A 22,166-nucleotide genomic window follows, 5' to 3' on the forward strand; every position below is an offset into this window, starting at 1 on the left:
GTATTCGCTCATTTGCGCGCTTCCCGGATCCTGAAACAAACGGGAATAACGACACCAACACGGACACGTTTCATCCAGCCGAACGGTCCCTGCTGATCTGCCCTGTCCCAAGAGTCAGCTTCAGACCGCGATTTGCCCTCAGCCAACAATATCCCTCTCCCACCTGGCACCACCAAGCACACTGTCACACACGCACACGCACAAGGCCCGCATACCATGTCTCTGGACCCCATTGCCGCACTGCTGTCTCAGTAGCACGCTACTCAACACCGACTCTGTTTGAACATCCATCATGGATGCTTACTTGCCCTTGTCCTCGTAGTCGCATTCGCGTTTGTTGCTAGCCTCGACTAGTCATGGCGCTCAATTCTCACCTCATGTGTCTCTCTGCCTTACCCCTGCCCCACGCATTCTTGATCGATGTCAAAAGCCGGGCCCGTGGTAGTTACTAAACCTTATCCACGAGCCCCGGATTGTGGATGACTGATCTTCCTTCTTGATCGTGACGTAGGGGCTGATCGACTCACAGATCTGACCCTTGTGTCAGTTATGCCAGGCTGACGGGACTTCCAAGCACTTCCCGTTGTATCACCACCTCTCTTGTCCGTCCACCCCCCAACGAAAGGCTTCGGCCAACCTTCCAAGGTTCAAATGTATATCCATTACCAACCCATGTATGACAGACATTTGGAGTTTGGTGTCACAGTATACTCAAAATGCCGCTCTTGAAGCCCTTGATGATGGAGTGCTAGCCCAACCAAGAGGCTGCAAATCGTCTTTCCCAATCAGGAAATATGTCTATTATTATGATTATGGCAGGCATGGTGACCAAATTTCCGTCTGCATGCTGCTACTGCTACTGCTACTGCTACTGCCGCCATCATCCAGATTTCATTTCAAAACTTTACTAACCTTCCAAGAACCTGCGTCTCCGTGCTCAGTCTACTATTCGCACAAAACCACAAGCGGCATGCACATGTCCCAAACGGTACCAACACGTGGGGCACTAACATCGTCGTGACATGGCCCGGCTGTTCCTTCCGTCAATCGTTTGCTCGGAGTTGTGCCCAGTGTTGAGTCTTTAGCGCAAACTTCCGACCACGGCATCTTCTCTTCACAAATCACATTGTCCGCGGTGCTCATTCAATACTCCCAAAACGGCAAGTACAGTGGGGTCTGACGCATTACACAACCCGCACAGCCAGAGCCAGAGCTATTACCCCGCCCCAACGGTTGCTGAAGGATATTCGTGCATGACGAGGTGGGGGTCTTGAAATATTTAACCACCTGTTCAATTCAATTCTTCGTCTTCTTCTTCGCTTCCCCTTCCCTACGCTTTGAGCCCTTTGCAGAATTCGATTCAATTCCATCCAATTCATTATTCGTACTCATTCACCTGCTCCAACCTGTGTCCTAGAGTCAGAGCTGACCATCATCTAGATACTCGAACCTCAAGTATGGCTGCCACAGTGCAGACTGTGCTCCGCACGCGCGTCTTGTCCTCAAGTCACCTAGGTACTTTCTACAGCTAAGTATACTGCATGAACCGGTGTTCGTCTCTAGCCATGTCCATCTTGAACACTGCTGTGCATCTGCACTTTGGTTTCAAGCTGGGAATGGCTGGATTCGTTCTGAGATTATACGGTTTCGAACTTGATCAGGATAATACCTGCGTAAAGGATCATGCACTGCTCTGCTCTGTCTCTACCCCTGTAGAACAGACCTAACTGACTGCAGGTTTCGACCCCTGAACACCTTCGACCATGTCTCCTCCTGCTGCCATGTACGAAAGGCCCGCTGCCGTTGACGGCAACGGCATTGCCAAAGACCTGAGTCTGAAGAAGGACCTTTCTGTCAAGGATGCTACTGCTGCTGTTGCTGGCAGCCAGGCCAAGACTGTTGCTGACCTCGAGAACAACTGGGACAAATTCACCTTTGCCCCCATCCGCGAGTCGCAAGTCTCTCGTGCCATGACCCGCCGCTACTTCAATGACCTCGACGCCTATGCCGAGTCTGACGTGGTCATTGTTGGTGCTGGCTCATGTGGTCTCTCCACTGCCTTCACGCTCGCCACCAAGCGCCCCGATCTCAAGATTGCCATTGTCGAGGCTGGCGTTGCTCCTGGTGGAGGAGCTTGGCTCGGTGGCCAGCTCTTCAGTGCCATGGTCATGCGCAAGCCTGCTGAGCTCTTCTTGAACGAGCTTGGTGTGTCATACGAGGACGAGGGCGACTTTGTCGTGGTCAAGCATGCTGCCCTCTTCACGTCCACCTTGTTGTCCAAGGTCCTGCAGTTTCCCAACGTCAAGCTGTTCAATGCTACAACTGTTGAGGACCTCATCACTCGTCCTGCACCTACCGCCAATGACCCCAATGCAGTTCGCATCGCCGGTGTAGTCACCAACTGGACGCTCGTCTCCATGCATCACGACGGTACGTTGAGCATTTCTCTCTCGGCAGCCTACACTAACAAACAATTCTACAGACCAGTCTTGCATGGATCCCAACACCATCAATGCCCCACTTGTTATTTCCACGACGGGTCACGATGGCCCCTTTGGTGCCTTCTCCGTTAAGCGCCTTGTCTCGATGCAGCAACTCGAGAAGCTTGGCGGCATGCGTGGATTGGATATGCGCACCGCCGAGGATGCCATTGTCAAGCGCACCCGTGAGATTGTGCCTGGCCTGATTGTTGGTGGCATGGAATTAAGTGAGGTTGATGGCGCCAATCGGATGGGCCCTACCTTTGGTGCCATGGCTCTCAGCGGAGTCAAGGCTGCTGAAGAGGCCATCAATGTGTGGGAGGCAAGGCAGGCTCAGAACCTCGAGTCTTAGAAGGGCTCATTGTTGTTGAATGGAGCCGATGCAGGCTGTTAGTCTTGCGAGAGAAAATAAAATCCATTGGCTTGCCAAGTGTCATGTGTAGCCGTGGGTATTGTTGACATTGTTGATAAATAACAAAGGAGTGTGACGTTAAAGGCCGCACGCTTGACTGGATTCGTAACATGGATGTTTCTTGTAATGGCTTTCTCGGTCTGACGTGGCAAGCCCGCGGGATTGAAGACTCTAATCGACGTGGGCCATGTTTGTTGGAGATGTGATGCGGAAGAGCAAACACACGTGGAGAGTGCCTTGAACGGGTCAAGTAAAGGACTCATTGTCTATCTCGAAGATTCCAAGGGTGGATCGGCCATGGGGGGAGGGGCGCTGGAGGCGCCAGGGTTGTGCATTAGGAGGGCGCACGGGTTGCTGAGCGACTGGCTTAGCGCGAACGCAACTACGGCAGTACCGTGCGGGCCATAAACAACGCTCACAACACATTCAACCCCCGCCTCTAACAGTATAGGATCAATCTCCCCCAACGGGCCCTTTTTGTGCCCATCATGGAGAAAGAGACATCGGATCTGCTCAAGGCCCTCCAGAAGCCCTCGACAGACGTCCAGTCCCGTCTGGCGCTCTTCAACACCCTCAAGTCGAGTATCAAACACAACAGAGTCCCTGAGAACTGCCAGGCCCCAATCTTCGAGTGCATCCGCATCGCCTGTACTGCCGCCACCTCCGCCGCCCTCGTCTCGACAGGCTTCTCGACACTAAGCCACTTCATCAAGCGACTGCAGCTACAAAAGGACACACACATTCTCACCTCGCAATCCTCGGTCCTATGTTCCATTCTCGCCGACAAGCTGGGCGATGCGCGCGAGAGCCATCGCATCGCCGCCTCGCAAATCCTCGCTGATTTGCACTACCTGTTCCCTGCAGAGATTGATGCGCTCATCCACGATGCCGTTAAGAGCACCAACCCGCGCGCCAAGGAGGCGTCCATGGCCTGGGTAGTAAAGGTGGGCTTTCTTTGCGGCTGACGCGCATGGGATCGAAATGACAAGTCTAATGTTACCGTGACAACAGATGAACAAGACCGAAGGACTGCCCTTCAAGAGCTACTCCAACCAGCTCGTCGCAAACCTCGAAGATGCCGATGCTGGTGTGCGCGACACGGCCAAGAAGGCCGTTGTCGACCTCTTTGGGTATGTGCGGTTGGGCTGGAAGCAATGGGTCGCGGAACATGACTGATAGATCCACAGACATGCACCAGAACACGCCAAAGCAAATTTGAAGAAGCAGCTCGTTGCTATGAACGTCAGAAAAGCCATCGCCACCTACATCACAACACACCTCGACGACGCCGCAGTGACAAAGGACGCAGACGTAGCGCCACAGCCACCACCGCAACACACACAGCCCCAACCCCAACCAGCTGCTTTTTCACGCAGTATTTCTGCGAAGCGAGCGGAGCAATTGCAGCCCGACGTGGGCTTAGCAGACAGCTATGCGTCCGAACTACCGCCGCCTGCCGAAGTCGTCGTCATGGACCCTATTCACATCTATACACAGCGCGAGCTGGACGACATCTTCCGAGACATGGCGCCTTGGTACGAGGGAAAAGAGAGCGAGGCCAACTGGTTAGCGCGAGACAAGAATTGTACCAAGCTGAGGCGCATTTTGAAGGGTAACGCACCGCACGAATTTCACGGAGTTTTTGTTGCTGGTATCAAATCACTTCTCGATGGCATCCTCAAAGTCGCAAACTCCCTCCGAACAACAATGTCAACTAATGGCTGCCTGCTGGTTCAAGAGCTTGCCAAGACGCTTGGTTCCGCCATTGATCCCTGGTCCGAGATTCTGTTGCAGTGTTTCGTGAAGATGTGTGCTGCCACCAAGAACATCGCTGCGCAGAACGGAAACGTCACTGTGGATACCATTTTCCAAAACATCTCATACAGCAGTCGTCTGCTCCAACATGTTCTCTTCGCCTCGCAAGATAAGAACGTTCAGCCAAGAACATTTTCTGCCACATGGATCAAAACCCTAATTCGGAGGCACACATCGCACATTGAGCATTCTGGCGGAATGGATACATTGGACACCATAATCAAAAAGGGAGTCGCTGACGCCAACCCCAAAGTGCGCGAGGCTTATCGAAGCGCATATTGGACATTTGCCTTGGTATGGCCTCAGAGGGCGGAGAGGATGCTCGACACATTCGAGAAGCGCGAAAGGAGTGCTCTCGAGAAGGACCCCAACAATCCAAATAGTTCACTCGCCTCTTCCCAAGCCAGCTCAGCATCCTTTTCAAAATCCGTCGGTCCCGGTACCTCACGAAGTGCTCTGAAAGAGAAGATTGCTGAGCAGAGGAGAGCCAAATTGGCCGCCGCAAAGAACATGCCCGAGCGACCTAACTCTGCTGCCGCAACTTACGCAGCACCAGCAAAACCACAGCCTAGCAAACCAACAACCGCAAGGACGATTTCCAACCTCTCTGCACCATCTTCTGGGCCAGCACGACCTCCGTCAGCCATGTCCGGCGAGTCGACGAAATCAGCGCTGAAGAACTCTACAGGTACCGGCTCGCTGATGTCAGGGACAGTACGGCGTCCAACTCGCCCACCTCGACCTGAGCTGAACAGGCCGGCGACAGCCGACCCATACGCTGTTCGGCGACCAGGCAAGTCAACGCCTAACATGACACCAGAAAAGACGCCAGCTACATCGACTGTAAAGAAGTCAACTACATCGAAAAGCACTGCCCGGCCGCGATCGCAGACTCACAACAGCCCAACTGTCAGCCCTGCTCGCCCTAAGTCAAGAATTGGTCAACCTGTTGCACACGGCAAAGCTCTTAGTGGAGGTTCACGACATGCAAGTCCAGCTGCGAGCCCTGCGAAGGACGAAGAATCGACCACGAGAAAGCCGTGGGTAAGGTCACAAAGTCATCACGACTCAGGGACTATCCCATTTAGGCACAGGAATGGACTTGGCGGAAGTGCAGCTATAGACAACGAGGCGATTGACTTGGGCGACGATGACAACTTCACGATGGTCATTCCAGATCTAGCGAAACCTGCAGCACAACCTACGCAGCGCACACCACCGAAGCCTAGAGTTTCTGCAGGACGACTGCCAGTGCCTAGCCCCCGTGCATCAATGCTAAGGAGTCCAAAGTCTATGGGCCACCTCGAGGCTGCCAGCTTGCGCTCATCGACACGAAGTCTAAGTACGAGAACACCAGATCGAACGGGTACTCGAGGAACCGACACTGGCGATGAGGTCCGGGTGTACGAAGATCCATTCGTTGGCGAGGAGCCGGCGCGCATGGCGAAGGAATCAGAAAAGCTTGTTCTTGAGGAGCTACCCATTAATGAGAAGAGCAACGAGCGTCGACACAGCAGTGGAAGCGTATCGAGTGGCATCATGATGGGGAATGACAACGACGAGCGCCCACGCGGTCACCACAAGACGAATAGTACGGGAAGCATTCTACAGACGGAAAGCTATGACACGGCCAATGCTGAAGTGCTTAAGAACCGACAGCTACTGGCGAGCGGTATCAGGAAGATTGAAGGTCGCACAGTCGAAGCCCACATGTTTCGACGCATGCAGGACATGGTCAAGTCGAATCAGGAAATTTGGGGGCCCAATGACGAAAATTTTGGCAAGCTGCTCGTAGCTTGTCTGGACTTTCTCGAGGCACCAGTTCAAGAGTTGAAGGCGCCCCAGATAAAGGCTGTCAACCTGAAGGTACAGGCGCTAGCGACGATCCGTGCATTACTCTCTCTATACCGCAAGGAGACTGCTCGATACTCTGCCCGTGTGCTTCGAACTATTCTACAGACGAAAGCACAGTATGAGAACACTTCGCACATGGCCATGGATCTCGAGGTGACTGCAGACGAGATTGTCAAGTACGGCAATGCACTGGACTGCCTCGAAACCGTCCTTTCCCTCATCGAAGACTTGTCGGCCTCGACACCATCATCCTCACCAAACTCCAAGTCCTCAGTCTGCTCGCTCCCCGGCCAAGCACCCACCCGCACAATAACCATGTCGCTCAGCACGCTCGCATCGCTCGTCCAGATTAGCGGTGAGAAGAACCTCAGCCTGTCACCCGAACAGACTGCCCGCCTCGGCAGACTAGCTGTCCGCTGCATGGACGACCAAGACGCCGACGTCCGCAAAGCCGACATTGAATTCTGCGTTGCCCTCCATCAGCGCATCAATGGCTCGGATGCTGCAAAGGAAGACGGCGGATTCTGGAAAGTCGTTGCTGGGGCTCGAGAACAGCATCTCAACTTGCTTACTTACTACCTTGCTAAGAAGAGCAGGACGTAAGGTGCGGTGGTTGGAGTTCTTCTTCTTCTTCTTCTTTTTGCTTCTGTGTAAAGGGAAAAGCAGGCTTGGTTTTCTTCATGACATCCCCCACATTTATTAGCTGGGAGGGTTTTTTCTTCCTTCCTCTTTTGCTTTGGGGTTTCATAGGGAGGGTCTAGGGAGGTTTGGAACGGCACTTGGGACGGACGGGGCTTTTTTTTTGAAGTAGAAATCTTGAACTTGAGTGGTTGATTCTGTCTTCCCTCTCCGTCTCTCACGTGTCGGATGGTTCGTGTCAGTAAAACCATTCTGGATGGGGGGGTTTATCATGGGACTAGGGATAAAGGGAACTTTTCTTTCGCCTTCTCTTCTCTTTCTTTCCTTCTTTCTTCCCGGTAAACAGGCGTTATTCGGAGAAAAAGAAAAGAAGAGAAAAAAGTTAGTTTGTGTCAACTCTGGTTTAGTTGGTCACAAGGTCCTACTTTCTGTTCTTTCTTCTTCATTTTTTCTTCTGCTTCTGCTTCTACTTCTGTCGTTTAGAATAACATCATGGGAAATATTTTTTGGTATGGATATTTAATTCTAACTTTTTTTTCCTTTAAACACAACATTCCCTTCGTATTTCTGTTGCTTTCTTCGCGGTCGCCTTTATTCTTTTATTTTTTGTTCGGGGCGGTTTGCGGGTTAGGGTTCGTAAGTTACTTAGTTTTTTTTTTAAATTAATGGAAAAAAAAGTGGAAAATGCATTTTTGGGATCCCTTTGAGTGATCGATAGATATCCTGTTGGAAAGCCAAAGTAGCAATTGTACACCCGGCCCAGATTTGAATACGGCGAATGAGTAAAGCAATGTATCGAGAAAAGGAACCAAACTTTTATACAGTAGCATCGACATCGTATTCAACATCAGTCCTGATGACGTACTTTGCGCCTTCAACCACACCCGTACCTTCATGCAGTAGCGCGCCCTGAGCCTCGCCATGCGGGAAGACAGCAACGCTGCCCATGATAGGTTTGACGGGGTAGGCATTGATAACGCCCTCTTTCACACTGGGTATGAAGAACGTGGTTTCGCCGCCCTTGAACTCGTCATTAAGGTAGATGAGAAAGGTGAAGAGGGAGGATTGGCGGGCATTGGACGGCGAGGCATCGTATTGGTATTTGTCTGTTACAGGATCAATGCCTGAGGGTGGCCATGCACCATCTGAGCAGCGGAAAAAGGTTAGTCAAGCATCTAGTTGGTTTCAGGAGTATGATTAGACATACCGATATGACAGCGATACTCGGCACCTGGCACATATCGATACACCCTGAAGCGGCGGTTGATACCTCGGACCTTCTTGCCTGCTACACTGTCTGGCACAAACGCCTTTACTCTATCCCAGAGCTTGTCGTGGAAGGCTTGATCGACGATCCAGTAAAAGTTGTGGGCTAGCACACTAGTGTCTTCGCCTTGTGGGCGCATGGGCGCATCGGGTATGAATTCTATTGTCTCTCCTGCGGCAATGATGGCAGAGCATTCGTCAGGAGAGAGTACATCCTTGATGAGACGGAGGTTGGGTACGATGGGGTGCTTGAAGCATTCTGTCTTGGGGCCTTTGCCTAGCAGCACGGTATCGTCTTTCGAGGCGTACAGAATGGCAGGGTGGAGATTAGGTGGTTTGCGCTGAAGTCCCTCGGTAGTCTCAATGATGCGGAAGTGTTGTTTGAGGTCTGAAGGACATGAGGCGAAGATGGACTTGTCTTCAACACTACTCCGTACCTGGCGCGTAGGCTTGCTGGTGCTTCGCAAGTCCCAGGTTTCTTGTAGCGAGATACCTGCAGATGCGTCTGCACCGTTAGTTGTCACGTCTGTTGGGCCTGTGACTCGGAGTATGGAGTCGAGGACTTGGATGAGTTGGTCGTTGTTAGCATTGGCACCTACGACTCTGTGATCCGGCACTTGGACGTGAATGCTGAGTCCAGATACAACATCCAAAGTGCGCACCCAGCGGCAGAGAGCACCCAGTGTTGGGGTCTCTTTCCTAATGCGCATCTCGGCCAGCAGGATGAGAGCATCTCTGTACTTGGAGTCTGTGAGCGCCCCAGATATACGCGCAGTAAGATTACTGCCGTCTATGGTGCCGCTTAGCCTTTACCATTGGAGCGAGCCATCTTGGACGTACCAGCTGAGTTGAGACCAGTGGTGCATGCTTGACGGAAGTCGAATACAGCAGTCCTCAGATCTTTGCATGCTTTTGACTTGATCAGGAGAGGATGCTCGGCAAGGGCCTTAAGGGTGTCCACCGCAACCTCAATCTCCTCTGGCGAGATGACCGAATGAACAGAAGCTGGCTCTAGTGGGCTTGTCTCGTGGGGTGGACTGGGAATGCCGTTTGCCTGCTTCTTGACGGCATTGGAGTGTGCCGTGGTCCGCTTGCGCTTCGCCATTCTGTATACTCAAAGTGGAAACTTGGAAGAGTCTGAGATCAGTGTAGATTACTGCAAACAAGATCGATTCTGTCGAGCCTGTAACAGGGAGGTGGCCATCGCCTCTGCGTTAAGGCCGAAATGTCCGGGTGGCAAGTCGTCGAAATCTTCGGGTCCGTGCCATTGGCGGGGCCTGGTGGGCGCGAATGTCCACTCGCATCGTGCCCCTCCACCACCATTACACAAAGCCCTCTGCCAACATTCCAAGATAGTCGCACCAATCCATATCCATGTCACCTGATCCACTTCTAGACACTTCTACGACTGCTGAATCTTGTTCTACCCCTGAGCGATGGCCCTGGTCCAATGGTGGCAGATGCTTCGGCAAGGCTCTCAGGTTACAGCTCGTGGCGCTACCGACCAAAGGCCGAGTATCACGGTAACATGTTAGCGCGTCGGGTCGTGCAGATGGTAAAAACAAACAGTGGATCATTGCGCCGCCGAATGTATTAGTGGTGGAGAGATCTCTTCTGAGACGGCCGGTAGATATAGTCACCGCTCTTCCCCTTCTGCCATCTTCTCTCCCCAATTCCCCAATTCCTCTTTCTCTTCATCACATCCACACCAGATACCTCTCCGCGCCTTCACAATGTCTACTTCCCTCACCTTCTACGATGCCACCATCCCAGTGATGCGTGGTATTTCCAAGAGCGCCATCAGCTTCCTCACCACCGCCAAAGAGGAGCTCTCAAAGGAAAACTCCAACTTACCATCCGAGAGCGATGTGCTGAACGCCCAACTCGGTGACATGCTGCCTTTCCGCATGCAGCCCATTATCCTCGGCAAGTTCCAACTCGCCGGAATTCAGAACCTCAAGCTCGCTGAGTCCGCTACGGCACCAACCTTGGACCCCTCTGCCTTCTCCTCGCTCGACGACGTCATCAGCTTCTTCAAGCAGCTCCTCGCCGTCCTTGAGGCCGTTGACGCAAAGGTGTACAACGAGAGCGCTGACAAGGGCCTCGATGTCGAAATCGGCCCCAAGACACTACACATGAGCTCTCTGTCGAGCTTCACAAACGACTTTGTCGTTCCCAACAGCTTCTTCCATCTCAACGCCATGTACATGCTGCTGAGGAGCAAGGGTTTCTCCCTGGGCAAGACTTCATACATTGGTGGTTTCATGTCTGAGCAGTCGCTCAAGGACTGGGCACCACTGAGGGCTTAAGTTTGGCAAGGAAAAATAAAATAAAATAAAAACAAGAGAAGGATAATTGGAATGGATACGTGGATCGAAATGGTTACATAGCGAAGACGCATCGTCGCGCTGTTGTGTGGACAAGGAGCCTAGAAAAAAACCAAGTAGAGACCAACACATCACCAATAGACCTTTATCAAATCACAAACATGTCACTGCTTCTATCCATGCTGTGCAAATGTCAGGAGAAGACTGCTTATATCATCAATTGCATGCATTAGATTCACTTATCAAAAGAATCCCTCAGCTTCTCAAATCGCTCCCTCGTCTCCTCCCCAAGCTTGCCCTCGACATCCGCAAGTATCGTACACACCAGACTATAATTATTGCAGAGGAACCTGTCCTTTTTCCGAGCATCGTTGATCCCTTTGCTCAGCTTGGTGAGGTAAGCTTCGTATTCGCTCCTCATTCGTGCCACGGATACACTGACGGGCTCGTCGTCGCCTGCCTCTGACGAGAGCGCCAGTATGCCCTGCAGTAAGTTTGCAAACTTTTGCGTGAGGGGCGTTGGTGCCGTGGAGGCTGCGCTGGAGGAGCCCGAGGATAGCAGAGCGGCGCCGGTGGAGGGGCGACCGGGTAGCGAGGTGGTGATTTTCTGGAGCGAAGTACAGTGCATGTCTAGGACTTGCTGGAAACGCGGCCATAGCAACATGTTTGTTGCGTTGATGTAGCCCTCGACTGTCGGTACTTTTCTCCGCTGGAGCTCAAAGGCAAAGTGTTGGTTGAGGCGTACGCAGAGGAGGATACCTAGGGTGTCGGTGGTTGATTCCACGAGTGATTTGGTAACTGCTTGTCCTACTGCCAGCGTGGGATCAAAGATTGAGTTGAAGGTCCTCGAGATGGCGTGGAAGTTTTGTGCGGGGGCAAAGTATGTGGAGACAAAGGTGTACTCGAAGCAGGCGTTGTCGATTAGGGCAAGGTTGAAGCTGCGGAAGGGGACTTCAAGATAGTGGGGAGACTTTTCGTCTTCAGCGACATTTGCTGGTAGAGCATTGGCTGAGGAGCTTTTCAACGCGTCGCGTCGTCGTCCAAGTGAAAAGGCGTCATAGGATGTGGGTGCGTTGCGGGACTGGCCGAGCAGCGTGCCGCTTCTTCTGGCGCTGGGGTCTTCGCCCAAGATGTCGTATCTGTCCATGGCATGGACTTTGATCTTCTCAAGTGCTGTCCTGTAGCGCGTGAAATGGTTGAGATAGTACCAGCGCATTGTGTGAATGTATGCTTGGGCAATCTGCTGCGCAAGCTCTGCGTGGTGTCTTGCGAGGAAGGCGTATAGGTCTTTGAATTTCAAGAATGCTTGCTGCTGGATGACTTGTGCATTGATAGATGGGGAGCGGATAGCCTTGATCTGCGCCACTATGTAGTCTCGCACTCGCTCGACGGCGCGATGGATGAGGTCGTCTAGCAAAGGCTTGACGTCTTTGACAGCCATCAAGTCTGGATTCTCTTGGGCTTTGTCACGGATCGTCTTGGACCGTTTTTCCACTTCTGCAAGGGCACGCACGAAGCCTTCATCAACAGGTCCTTCAGCAATCTTGCGCACAACAGCTGGGGAGATGCTGATGTCTTCTACGGCGGGCCCCAGCAGCTTCTCGACCACCTTGCGATTTTCCAGCTTCGTGTTAAGCGCAATCGATCGGTTCTGGAGAGACTCTATCTCTGCAGACACGGCCTCGAGATCAGACTGGAAATTTGTAAGGTTGGCTTCGACCGACTTGAGCACTTCATCGCATGCCAATATGGACTTGTGTAGGTCCTCAAACGTGTCTTTGTCCTTGTCATCTGGAGGCACAATGAGCAAAGACTTGCGATGCAAAACAACAGCACGTACATTCTTCAACTGACTGTGCGCTATATGTATGTACAGAAGTAGGCGGCTGTCGCTCAGCAGGCTTGTCAGCGACGAAGTCTTGCAGGCTCAGGCCTTGGAAATTAACATGCTCGTCCAACTGCTCCGGCTTCCCGAGAACATCCCCGCCACCATGTCCGTTTGTTGTCGGCCCATTGCGTGGCGGCCCTCCCATTATAGCCTCGAGTACGTGTATAGGATCGGGGACGTTTGGCGGCGCGCCGCCTGTCTGTCGCCTGCGTAGTCCGCCACTGGGCAGGCGTTCAGATAGCGGCAGGCTTGCGGTGGAGGCATTAGGGGATACGAGCTGTGTCAGCGAGGAGGAGCGCGGGGTTAGGCCAGGCCTCACGGGCTGGGCCGAGACTGGATAACCTCTTCGGGGAGCTGGTGAACGGGAGTCGCGACGTGGAGGCGGCGTGCCAGTGGGTGTCGAGTACTGAGAGAGCCTGTCCAAACCCCACATGGCGTTGTGGTAAGTAGGAGCAATGCAACAACAGCGGGTGCACTAAAGAATTCAATCCGACACGAACAGGTAATGGTGGTGGTGGATGTAGTATGGTATTCGTTGTAGCAGTCGGGGCTTGGCGCTGCTAGAGCCTCCGTCTGTTGTTCCGGCACAAGCCCCCTGGCAACTGACACAGTATAGTGTCAAGAATGCCTGCACGTAGTACCTAGAGCAAGAATACCTATTAGGGGGGTTGAAAAATTAATAACATCGCTCTTACCATACGTTGTCAGCAGCCGCCTTGGTCTCTTTGCTGGCGAGGTATGATTATAGGGCGGAGCACATTGACTACAGTATCCTATCAGAACACTGGTAGTATTAGTAGCATTCGACAAAGTACGCTCACGCGATAGACTTGATGGCGACCCCACTTGCTACGTAGGTATCCCGAAGACCCTAGAGAAGAAAAAAAGAGGGCCTGAACCAGTATTGCAGATTGCTGATAGAAGGGGAATTATCTATAAGTAGAGGGGAAGAAAAGTGTCAGAGATGGGGGGTGCTAGATGTGTAGAGTACCAACAAGGCACAACCATGGTATTTTTTAACAGACGCGCGCTTCTTTGGGTTGCCCACAGACATGGGCAAGTAAGGGATGCTAGTACATACTAGAACACAAGGGGTATACTAGACACGGCCTGAATAATACGACGATTCGACGGCGGAAAGGAAAGCCTCCCACGCCGCCCCTCCCGACAAGGCTGGCATCTCGGCCACTGGTCTGTGCGTGGCGTTAGCGTCTGTCCAAAATCAAAAATGCACACAAACGCTGGCTGGCTTCTCTCTCCCATCCCCATTAAAGTACCGCCGCCCACTCCCTACTGCTTTTCGCCCAGCAGCCCGACTTGAGCCTCTTCCTTCTTCCTCACCCGTCGCTTTCAACTCTCATTCATCACCATGGCCGACAACGACGCGCAGGTACGTTTTTTCTTGAGGCTTCAACCCCGCATGTGCTCTCTTTACCCCACCTTGGTCGACCATCGTCGCCGCTTGCGCCTCGCCGTCTCACCCTCGTGCGCTACCACTCCTTCTCATATGCTAATGGCCTGCTATAGCATGAGCACACCTTCGATAGCGCCGATGCCGGTGCTTCCAAGACCTACCCCATGCAGTGTTCTGCTTTGAGGAAGAACGGTTTCGTCTGCATCAAGAACCGCCCCTGCAAGATCGTCGACATGAGCACCTCCAAGACGGGAAAGCACGGTCACGCAAAGGTTCACTTGGTCGCCATTGACCTCTTCACCGGCAAGAAGCTCGAAGAACTTTGCCCTTCCACCCACAACATGGACGTTCCCAACGTTACGCGCCGCGAGTACCAGCTCGTAAGTAGCCCCGCACATGTTGCGACTACCCCTCGTCTAACAATACAAACAGCTCGACGTTACTGATGATGGCTTCCTTTCTCTCATGACCGACGACGGTGCTACCAAGGACGACGTCAAGATTCCCGATGGTGAGGTTGGCGACAAGATCACCAAGCTGTTCACTGAGGAGGGCAAGGACACTAGTGAGTTACACCTGGGAAGCCCATACCAAGACTTTTTACTGACCATTTACTCTAGACGTCATTGTTCTTACTGCCATGGGTGAGGAGGCTGCCATTGACGCCAAGGAGGCTCCTAAATAAATGATCGGTTGGTTTTGTAGACTGTTTGGCAGGATGCGAGGCGCAGAATGCGAACAGCTTACGGATGGGGCTGCAACACTCTTTGCGTGCATTTTGCAAAGTTGCACCCTTGTGGCAAACGAAGCATTCTCCTCGGCAATTTGCGTCGGGCGACCGGTGCTGGACGTTCTTCGGACGGATTTGGTTTCTTTGAATTGCCATGTAGGGGAAACATATCATGAATCATTTCCCTGTCTCCAAATATCACTTACGCTTATGGCAATGAATAAAAGGTGATGCTGTTATGGTAAATGTCGAGCCCCTCATTGGCTGGGAAGGGAATTTTCGTTTTCGCGCTAATCAACAGCGATCTTCTACTTTGTCAAAATCGCCACTCACCACAACGTGCAACTTTAAACATATGGTGTCCGTGCCAATACTAACCTTCACATGTCAACTCGAGCTAGACTGCGTACATAGCAGTATTATTGGCTAAGCAGCGCATCTTGTCTATTGCCGACAACGCTTAGTGCATCGGCGTTAGTCAGTTCGATTAGCCCGAGATAGACAAACTACCTTATCCCTATGGCAATAAAAGGTCCCGTGTGCGGCATCGACAACTGCCGGTCAAGACGCTACGAGGAAGGCGAGGATGCACATCTTTACTGCGAGAACGGACATCAGCAAGCCGGTGTAGTGCACGGGGAAGACGACGACGACTATAGAACAGCCTCCCGGACAGTCACACGCAAAAAGAGAGATGTGGAAGAAGATGGCAGGACAACCAATAAGATCGCCAAGGGCACACAGGCTTTTGATCTTTACTTGAAGTGTCTGCAGCTCATATTGCGCCACCAAATATGGTTCCTGGTGCAAAACAAAGGACTACCTGCCGAACTCGAAACGGTGGTTTACGACCTTTGGGCATTACGTATCGCTCAGCTCGAAAGCAGAATCGCCTCCAACGAAGATCCAAATGCAGACTCACAACCCCAATCACAAACCTTCAGCACTCTAGAGAGCGAAGATGATCTCACAGATACCGAGAAAGGCCATGTTCATGGCAAAAAGAGAAAACGAGGAAAGATGCTATCTACTGCTCCAAATCTCAACGACTGCCTCTTATTGTGCTATCTTGGTATCAAAACATTGAGGTTACCCGTCACGCCGGGTGATATTCATGCATGGGTCACGGATAACAAGTTGCCTTATTGGAGGGCCATCAAATTGGTACCGCTTTCTATGAGAGACCGGCTACTACCTGTGTATCGCGCGGTTCTCGATCCAAGTGCACCATTCACCTACACACGGTTCTACAGACTGCTGACAGATCTGCAAATAAGTTACGGTGCAGATCACGGTATCATATGGCCGCCTCTGAACGTTCCTTTGCTCTTGTTTCGCTACCTCAAAGAGCTCGCTTTACCATTGGAACTTTACGGTGCAACAAGGTGTCTAGCAGAATTACTAAGTTATGATTTCGCTCCACACTACGAGAACAAGAAACGAATGGGCATACGATACATTGCCGAGGCACAGCTAGCTAGCTGCCTTATCGTATGCACCAAGCTGTTATGTCCATTCGGTTCAGACCAGCTTTACTGGAGGTTTTCGGCGGGAAAGACTGTGGCAGTGATGAACTGGGATGTGTGGTGTAAAGAGATGAGCGGTGTTAACGACAAAGATACAGATACTGGGCGCTTCACTACCGAAGAGATGGCGAAGCTACAAAACGAAGACGTATTCTCCATGGGATCTGAAGATATGGATCGGTATCTCGACTTCTATGCGGATGCATTTTTGGATGATGCAGCGATTCAACGCACAAAGCGTACAGACTATTTCCGTGAGGCACTTTTTGACATGTTTCCCATAGAGAAGGAAACCAAACACCCGACAAAGAGCTCCTATCCCAAGCTGTCGCTGCAACAAGAATTAGGTGTTGTCAAGTCAGTCCATAGTATGATGGCGACAATACCAAATACGGAAGATGACAGCGGGCAGATTTTGAGGGCTGGACAAGCATATCGGATTTGGGAGACACAAGAAGATCTCCCTGAAGTGGCAAGGGTATTCTACGAGAAGATTGGAAGACTAGCGGGATTACCGATGGATATGCTATTGCTAGCAGTAAAATTCACGGAGGCGAGGGTAGAGCAGTGGAGAAGGCAACAAGAGAAAAACAGTGAGCGGAAATGAAATGACTCATGCAGTATTCTAATCAATCCCTCAAGTATTCTGCCCTTGATGTTACTTATCCCTACTTACAGGTTGCGTTAGCAATCCGACGTGATGTGGATTGATATGTCTGTGACATCAAGAAAACGAGGCACAATAACTGCAGCTAGTTCCGGTGAGATATATTTTACAGATAACAAGCTCAAACTAGAGATGCACATTATTTCAGGTGCTGGTGTTCCTCTTGGTGTACGATGAAAGAGAACGCACGTGAGGGGCAAGCCCGAGCGCTAGTCTTCTAGACGTTAGATCCCAACGCTCGGACGCCCACACTGCCAATTCGTCTTCCACTTCGCCTCGCTCAATCGACGAACTTCGACACCAAGATCCAGCAACACCGCAAACATGCAGATCTTCGTGAAGACCCGTACGTCGCATTATCGCTCTATAATTGCTTGGGTTATACTAATATCTCTATAGTGACGGGCAAGACAATTACCCTCGAGGTCGAGTCCTCTGACACCATCGGTACGGATGTCCTCGATCGATAAGACGACCGCAGCGCAACGCATCGCATGCAACGCTCGCAGAGACGTTAGCTTGAAAGGGAACTTGGGCTGACAAGCATGGACAGACAATGTCAAGGCCAAGATCCAGGACAAGGAGGGCATTCCCCCGGACCAGCAGCGCCTGATCTTCGCCGGAAAGCAACTCGAGGATGGCCGCACCCTTGCCGACTACAACATCCAGAAGGAGTCAACACTCCACTTGGTCCTCCGTCTCCGTGGTGGCATCATTGAGCCCTCGCTCAAGGCCCTTGCCTCCAAGTACAACTGCGACAAGATGATCTGCCGCAAGTGCTACGCACGTCTACCACCGAGGGCTGTCAACTGCGTACGTTTTTGCCTCATCACCTTTGAGGGTCCCATATTTGACGTGGGACAACTCAGCTAACGACCCACAGCGCAAGAAGAAGTGCGGTCACACCAACCAGCTCCGCCCCAAGAAGAAGCTCAAATAGACGATTCGCTTATATTGGCGTCTGGCGAAGAGAGAGTATCGGGCACGGTGGAAACGAATTGCAACGATTGCATGCGATGGATATGAGGGCAAGGTCACTACTACTTTCACGGCACTTGCCACCCTCTGTGGCGGCGTGCTGGTCTTATCTCGGATTTGAGACTGGACGAAGGGAACTGGGCATGTAGAGTGAAATCGATCAAATTCAAACACCCACCAGCTTCGAAGCTTTCCCGTCCCTCGACACGTTCCTGGAACCTATTCAACGTGGTGATTGCGCAAGTGGCATCATTTGGCTGAATGCCATTCAGATCACGTGATGACGTGTCATACTCGTTCATTGATTACGTCATTGCTTGGAATTCTACAAAACCTGACGTTGGAAGTATGCAATCTCTCCAGGCAAGTACCAATGTGACGAATGTTATCAATTTTCTTGCCGTGCAATCATGACTGATGTTGTAGAGGGGCTGAAAAAAGAGGACTAACGAGGAGCTGAGTACTAAAGCGATAAGTCTGGTTACGAAGGGATGTACCGATGAACGTGAACCAAAAAAGAGTCGTGAGAATTGTGAACATCACGATCAGAAAATTGATTTTCAATGTCGCACAATCAGGCTACACAAACGAGTGTAACAAACTTAGCGAACATAGTAGGGGCTGACAAAACTATCCATTTTTTTTCTGCAACTGACAATCTGCTCGTACTGTACTAAACGACTCTTTACACATTCAAACACAGAAAGGAGAAAAAAACAAAAGTACTCGTGCAAAAAGGAGGAAGAAAAACCCCAGAAAAAGGCACGGCCCCCCTGCTTTGGAAGGGCAAGGAAAACAAAAAGCGATAAAACAAAAACACGAAGCCATCAGAAAAAAAACGAATTTGCCCCTCATTCTAAGCGTACCTGTCGTAGCTTGTGTGTAGTCGTGTGTATGGACAGATGCACATTTCCGATCTGTCATAAGACATATACAATTCACACCAAAGAGCTCCTGACCGACCGCGAGGATGAAAAACATGTAAGCAGATATGGGGAAAAGGGGAAAATAAAGTATACTGGTGTCCAACACACCTGATTTTTATCCACCGTGAAACCACCAAGAAATAATCAACATGATCGTATAACTGTTGGGAGAGGAGGACGATGCATGTAAAAACAAGAGAAGGGGGATGGGGAGAAAATGAAACCCAAAAACTCCGATATACATACAACGGGAAAGCGGGTAAAATGGTATCGTAACGCCTCGCTATGCAGTTTACTAAAACAAGTGTGAACTTTAAAAATGTTATGGGCAGCGTAAGTGCGTGTGATGTCGATTTTGTCTCCCCGGAACATGCGGGTTTACATGATGATGACCGGGATCGGCGCCACAAAAGCACAAAGAAGTGGGGATGGATGACTGGTGACTACGTCATGAAATACTGAGAAACAAGCGGTCGTAATGGTGAGCACCTTAGGCGCGAGGCTTTTTCCAGTAGTATTGCTATGAGCGGTTAGCTACTTATCCAATGACAACATCCAAGCACGCGTGTGGGACTAGTCCATACCTTGTGTGTCTTTCTGACAGATCGTAGACCAGTGCTACGTGTGCCGGCGGTAATAGTTTCTCGCCTCATCTGGTTGGTATCCATCTCGGGGACGTAGTAGAATTCATTTTCGAGGGGCTGACCGGCAGCGTCCTTTCCAGCGCGAGGAATTTCACCGACGCAGGGGGTATCATCCAAGATCTTCTTCAGATCTTGTGCCGTTAGCTGAGGTAGAGGTGTTACTACACCACCTTCTGTGTCCTTATCTTCAGTATTCTTTGTGATACAAGCCTTCAACTCGGCTGGAAGGTTGCTGTGAATGGCAGACAAAGGCTGAGAATGAATACGAGAGAATGCCAACTGATTGATGACGTGATTCCTAATGGGAGACTCCTTGTAGCGGATGGGCTCTGCACAGCGACGTTTGGGAGAGGGCGATATTAACGGTGCACGCATCCGTGGGTTACTGGGCTGTAACGGCGTGACTGCGTTGAACGATTCGAGGCCGCTAATAAGGTTCTGACCAAACGGACCGAAAGAGTGTACAACGGGGTCATTCTCTTCGTCATTATCCGAAAACTCATCGGCAGCGTAATTGACACTTGCTTTAAGGTCGACAGTAGCGTCTGCATCACGCCCAGCCTTTGAGTTTGGAAGGGAAGGCCGGATAAAGGTTTGTTCTGCAGAATTAGGAGTGTCGATACTAGGGCTACGTTGGCCGACATCAACATCCTCAAATACCTGGACCTGTCCGGGCTGGCTGTTAGTGCCGATGGCGGCAAAGTTGGGACGACGGATAGGGCTCTGCGATACAGGCGAACGTGGAGCTAGAGGAGGGCTGGAGTTGAAGTTTTCGGGAGCACGGCGACGGGTGGGAGTGGGCATGCCCTCTTCTTCCGATTCCCACGACATTTTAGAAGCGGGGACAGACGGCCAAGCGATCATGACACGGGTGTCCTGTACATCCAACATAATCGCCGTCTCTGGGTTCTCCGACATGTATGTGTCTCCCTTGCTCAGCTCAAAGATGCGGCCCTTGCAGTGAATCTTTGCTCCATTCCAACCCAGGCACTCGACCTCGATGTAGCCCTGTGGGTATAGTGTGCTTGGCGCGTGGTAGGCGGCCTGCACGTGGACACGCGAGATGAGGCGGTTGGTAGAAAGTTGGTAGTCGGATGTGTTTGAGCTGCGGCCCATACGCAGGATTTCGCCATCTGCTGGAAGGTCTACAGTGGGTACAGCACCAAGAGGGGTCCGCTCGGAGAGAGCCGAGAAGGTGCGTTCCAGGCCCGGCCGGGCATGGCGGGGCGAAGACGAAATGATGTTGGTTGACGACGTAGGCTGTGGAGTTGGGTAGTACTTGAGCTGCTTGGGGAAGGTTGGCGAGTCCTGGTCAAACTTGCGTTTGGTGGGCGATGGGCGTGGGAAGGGTGATGAGGAGAAGGGTCCATCCTCGCCGAAGGCCGGAAGAAGAGTCGGTGTGGCCTTTCTCACCCGCTCCGGCTGCAATTCAGTCGACTGCAAGGGAGACTGTGCCAGCACTTTGCTGGGTGAGGCGTCCATGTCGTCTGCTCAGCTCCTGGAACGCGAGACAGCGTGTCGACGCCTATATGGGGGCACTATAGACGTGACTAGTCGGAGACGTGACAGCCGAGAGGGGGTGGTGACGGCGGGTGCAGAGGGGGCTGTCAAAGACGCAACAGTAGCCTCGAGGGAGTCTGTGGGAAAGAGAGAAAAAAGCCGGTTATGAAGAGAGGAGAAAAGCCATTCAATGACGAGACTAAGCAGCAACGCGGAGAATCGTGCAAGTCGCGACTACCTAAAGCTCGGACCACGTTCAGCACCAACCCCCAGCCTCGCAATATGCCTCCTGCTTCATCTTGCCAAAGGCAGAGCAATTCATTTCATCTTTTGTACGTTTGCATCACTTGATTGCTACCAAATTGCGTCACACGAGTATATATATGCGCATATACGGACGCATGTACAACTGCCTTCTGAATGCCTCTATGACTTGGTTTGCCTCTGCGCTGGACCCCCATCCCACTTTGTCACTCCACAATTACAGCATACGAAGCACGCTTACCGGGACCTTTGACACGCAGACAAATTATTCCAACGTAACAAGAAATCAGATATTTCAAGCCTACAGCTCGCTACAGTATATAGTCCGCGGTCCTTGCGCAGGCACCAACACGCACGCGATCGACATGCAGGTAAAAGAAAAACTCTGTGCAGCATCTGACGCAGCTAAACGCGACTGCAAACACTTCCACGCCTAAAGTGGAGCAGAGACGCGTTCAGTGGAAATGGTGGTGGCCAGGCGAGAGAGTGCACGGTGGCAGCGTCTCGGCTCAAATCAATCAATCAGGGTAGCCGGATTCGAGCGATCCTTCGGTAACGTGAGCCCCCGTGTCTGCGAATCAGTGAATCTAGAAGCGTGTAAGCTCCCCCCTTCTTCCAATTGAGGGGAGTGCCTTGCAGATCGCTTGGTTAATGGAGATGTCTTTGAACAAGAAGACTAAGAGACGAGATTGAACAAAAATCAATGTTACCAGGGCAATTACGAAAATCATACAATTATTCCCCTACAGCAAGCACGTGCCATCAATTTCACTTCCTAATCAGTACTAGCGTCGTGGCTTCTCCACATAGTCAGGTAATATATCATACACTCTTTT

General features: G+C 51.6%; 13 protein-coding genes across 13 annotated transcripts; 8 read left to right on the forward strand and 5 right to left on the reverse strand.

The window, feature by feature from the left end:
• Window positions 1-8: 8 nt before the first annotated feature.
• COCVIDRAFT_105074 (hypothetical protein) lies at window positions 9-344 on the forward strand (the record flags this gene model as incomplete). Its single annotated transcript, XM_014698886.1, has 1 exon — window positions 9-344. A coding segment is annotated over one exon (336 nt), but the record flags the coding sequence as incomplete, so codon positions are not given.
• A 1,419-nt stretch (window positions 345-1,763) lies between these two features.
• Window positions 1,764-2,832, forward strand: COCVIDRAFT_17857 (hypothetical protein; the record flags this gene model as incomplete). The annotated part of the gene is made up of 2 exons (XM_014698868.1): window positions 1,764-2,430; window positions 2,483-2,832. 2 exons carry the CDS (start codon window positions 1,764-1,766, stop codon window positions 2,830-2,832), a joined length of 1,017 nt encoding a protein of 338 aa, XP_014554354.1.
• Window positions 2,833-3,380: 548 nt separating this feature from the next.
• On the forward strand, window positions 3,381-7,164 carry COCVIDRAFT_105025 (hypothetical protein; the record flags this gene model as incomplete). Its single annotated transcript, XM_014698887.1, has 3 exons — window positions 3,381-3,836; window positions 3,904-4,022; window positions 4,080-7,164. The coding sequence occupies 3 exons, from the start codon at window positions 3,381-3,383 to the stop codon at window positions 7,162-7,164; spliced, it is 3,660 nt and encodes a 1,219-aa protein (XP_014554373.1).
• An 852-nt stretch (window positions 7,165-8,016) lies between these two features.
• Window positions 8,017-9,571, reverse strand: COCVIDRAFT_39688 (hypothetical protein; the record flags this gene model as incomplete). The annotated part of the gene is made up of 3 exons (XM_014698888.1): window positions 8,017-8,345; window positions 8,408-9,256; window positions 9,307-9,571. The coding sequence occupies 3 exons, from the start codon at window positions 9,569-9,571 to the stop codon at window positions 8,017-8,019; spliced, it is 1,443 nt and encodes a 480-aa protein (XP_014554374.1).
• A 628-nt stretch (window positions 9,572-10,199) lies between these two features.
• On the forward strand, window positions 10,200-10,775 carry COCVIDRAFT_17860 (hypothetical protein; the record flags this gene model as incomplete). Its single annotated transcript, XM_014698869.1, has 1 exon — window positions 10,200-10,775. The coding sequence occupies one exon, from the start codon at window positions 10,200-10,202 to the stop codon at window positions 10,773-10,775; it is 576 nt and encodes a 191-aa protein (XP_014554355.1).
• Window positions 10,776-11,028: 253 nt separating this feature from the next.
• COCVIDRAFT_105076 (hypothetical protein) lies at window positions 11,029-13,114 on the reverse strand (the record flags this gene model as incomplete). The annotated part of the gene is made up of 2 exons (XM_014698889.1): window positions 11,029-12,584; window positions 12,634-13,114. 2 exons carry the CDS (start codon window positions 13,112-13,114, stop codon window positions 11,029-11,031), a joined length of 2,037 nt encoding a protein of 678 aa, XP_014554375.1.
• Window positions 13,115-13,165: 51 nt separating this feature from the next.
• On the reverse strand, window positions 13,166-13,357 carry COCVIDRAFT_105083 (hypothetical protein; the record flags this gene model as incomplete). The annotated part of the gene is made up of 1 exon (XM_014698890.1): window positions 13,166-13,357. A coding segment is annotated over one exon (192 nt), but the record flags the coding sequence as incomplete, so codon positions are not given.
• A 693-nt stretch (window positions 13,358-14,050) lies between these two features.
• COCVIDRAFT_39691 (hypothetical protein) lies at window positions 14,051-14,780 on the forward strand (the record flags this gene model as incomplete). Its single annotated transcript, XM_014698891.1, has 4 exons — window positions 14,051-14,071; window positions 14,209-14,475; window positions 14,528-14,660; window positions 14,716-14,780. The coding sequence occupies 4 exons, from the start codon at window positions 14,051-14,053 to the stop codon at window positions 14,778-14,780; spliced, it is 486 nt and encodes a 161-aa protein (XP_014554377.1).
• A 47-nt stretch (window positions 14,781-14,827) lies between these two features.
• On the forward strand, window positions 14,828-15,001 carry COCVIDRAFT_105075 (hypothetical protein; the record flags this gene model as incomplete). Its single annotated transcript, XM_014698892.1, has 1 exon — window positions 14,828-15,001. One exon carries the CDS (start codon window positions 14,828-14,830, stop codon window positions 14,999-15,001), a length of 174 nt encoding a protein of 57 aa, XP_014554378.1.
• A 343-nt stretch (window positions 15,002-15,344) lies between these two features.
• Window positions 15,345-16,958, forward strand: COCVIDRAFT_28529 (hypothetical protein; the record flags this gene model as incomplete). The annotated part of the gene is made up of 1 exon (XM_014698893.1): window positions 15,345-16,958. The coding sequence occupies one exon, from the start codon at window positions 15,345-15,347 to the stop codon at window positions 16,956-16,958; it is 1,614 nt and encodes a 537-aa protein (XP_014554379.1).
• Window positions 16,959-17,432: 474 nt separating this feature from the next.
• Window positions 17,433-17,693, reverse strand: COCVIDRAFT_105105 (hypothetical protein; the record flags this gene model as incomplete). The annotated part of the gene is made up of 1 exon (XM_014698894.1): window positions 17,433-17,693. A coding segment is annotated over one exon (261 nt), but the record flags the coding sequence as incomplete, so codon positions are not given.
• A 1,719-nt stretch (window positions 17,694-19,412) lies between these two features.
• On the reverse strand, window positions 19,413-21,048 carry COCVIDRAFT_28531 (hypothetical protein; the record flags this gene model as incomplete). Its single annotated transcript, XM_014698895.1, has 2 exons — window positions 19,413-19,442; window positions 19,507-21,048. 2 exons carry the CDS (start codon window positions 21,046-21,048, stop codon window positions 19,413-19,415), a joined length of 1,572 nt encoding a protein of 523 aa, XP_014554381.1.
• Window positions 21,049-21,428: 380 nt separating this feature from the next.
• Window positions 21,429-21,767, forward strand: COCVIDRAFT_105080 (hypothetical protein; the record flags this gene model as incomplete). Its single annotated transcript, XM_014698896.1, has 1 exon — window positions 21,429-21,767. A coding segment is annotated over one exon (339 nt), but the record flags the coding sequence as incomplete, so codon positions are not given.
• Between the last annotated feature and the right edge of the window lie 399 nt (window positions 21,768-22,166).

This window comes from Bipolaris victoriae (genome assembly GCF_000527765.1).
Source record: "Bipolaris victoriae FI3 unplaced genomic scaffold scaffold_70, whole genome shotgun sequence".
NCBI classification, from domain to species: Eukaryota; Fungi; Ascomycota; class Dothideomycetes; order Pleosporales; family Pleosporaceae; genus Bipolaris; species Bipolaris victoriae.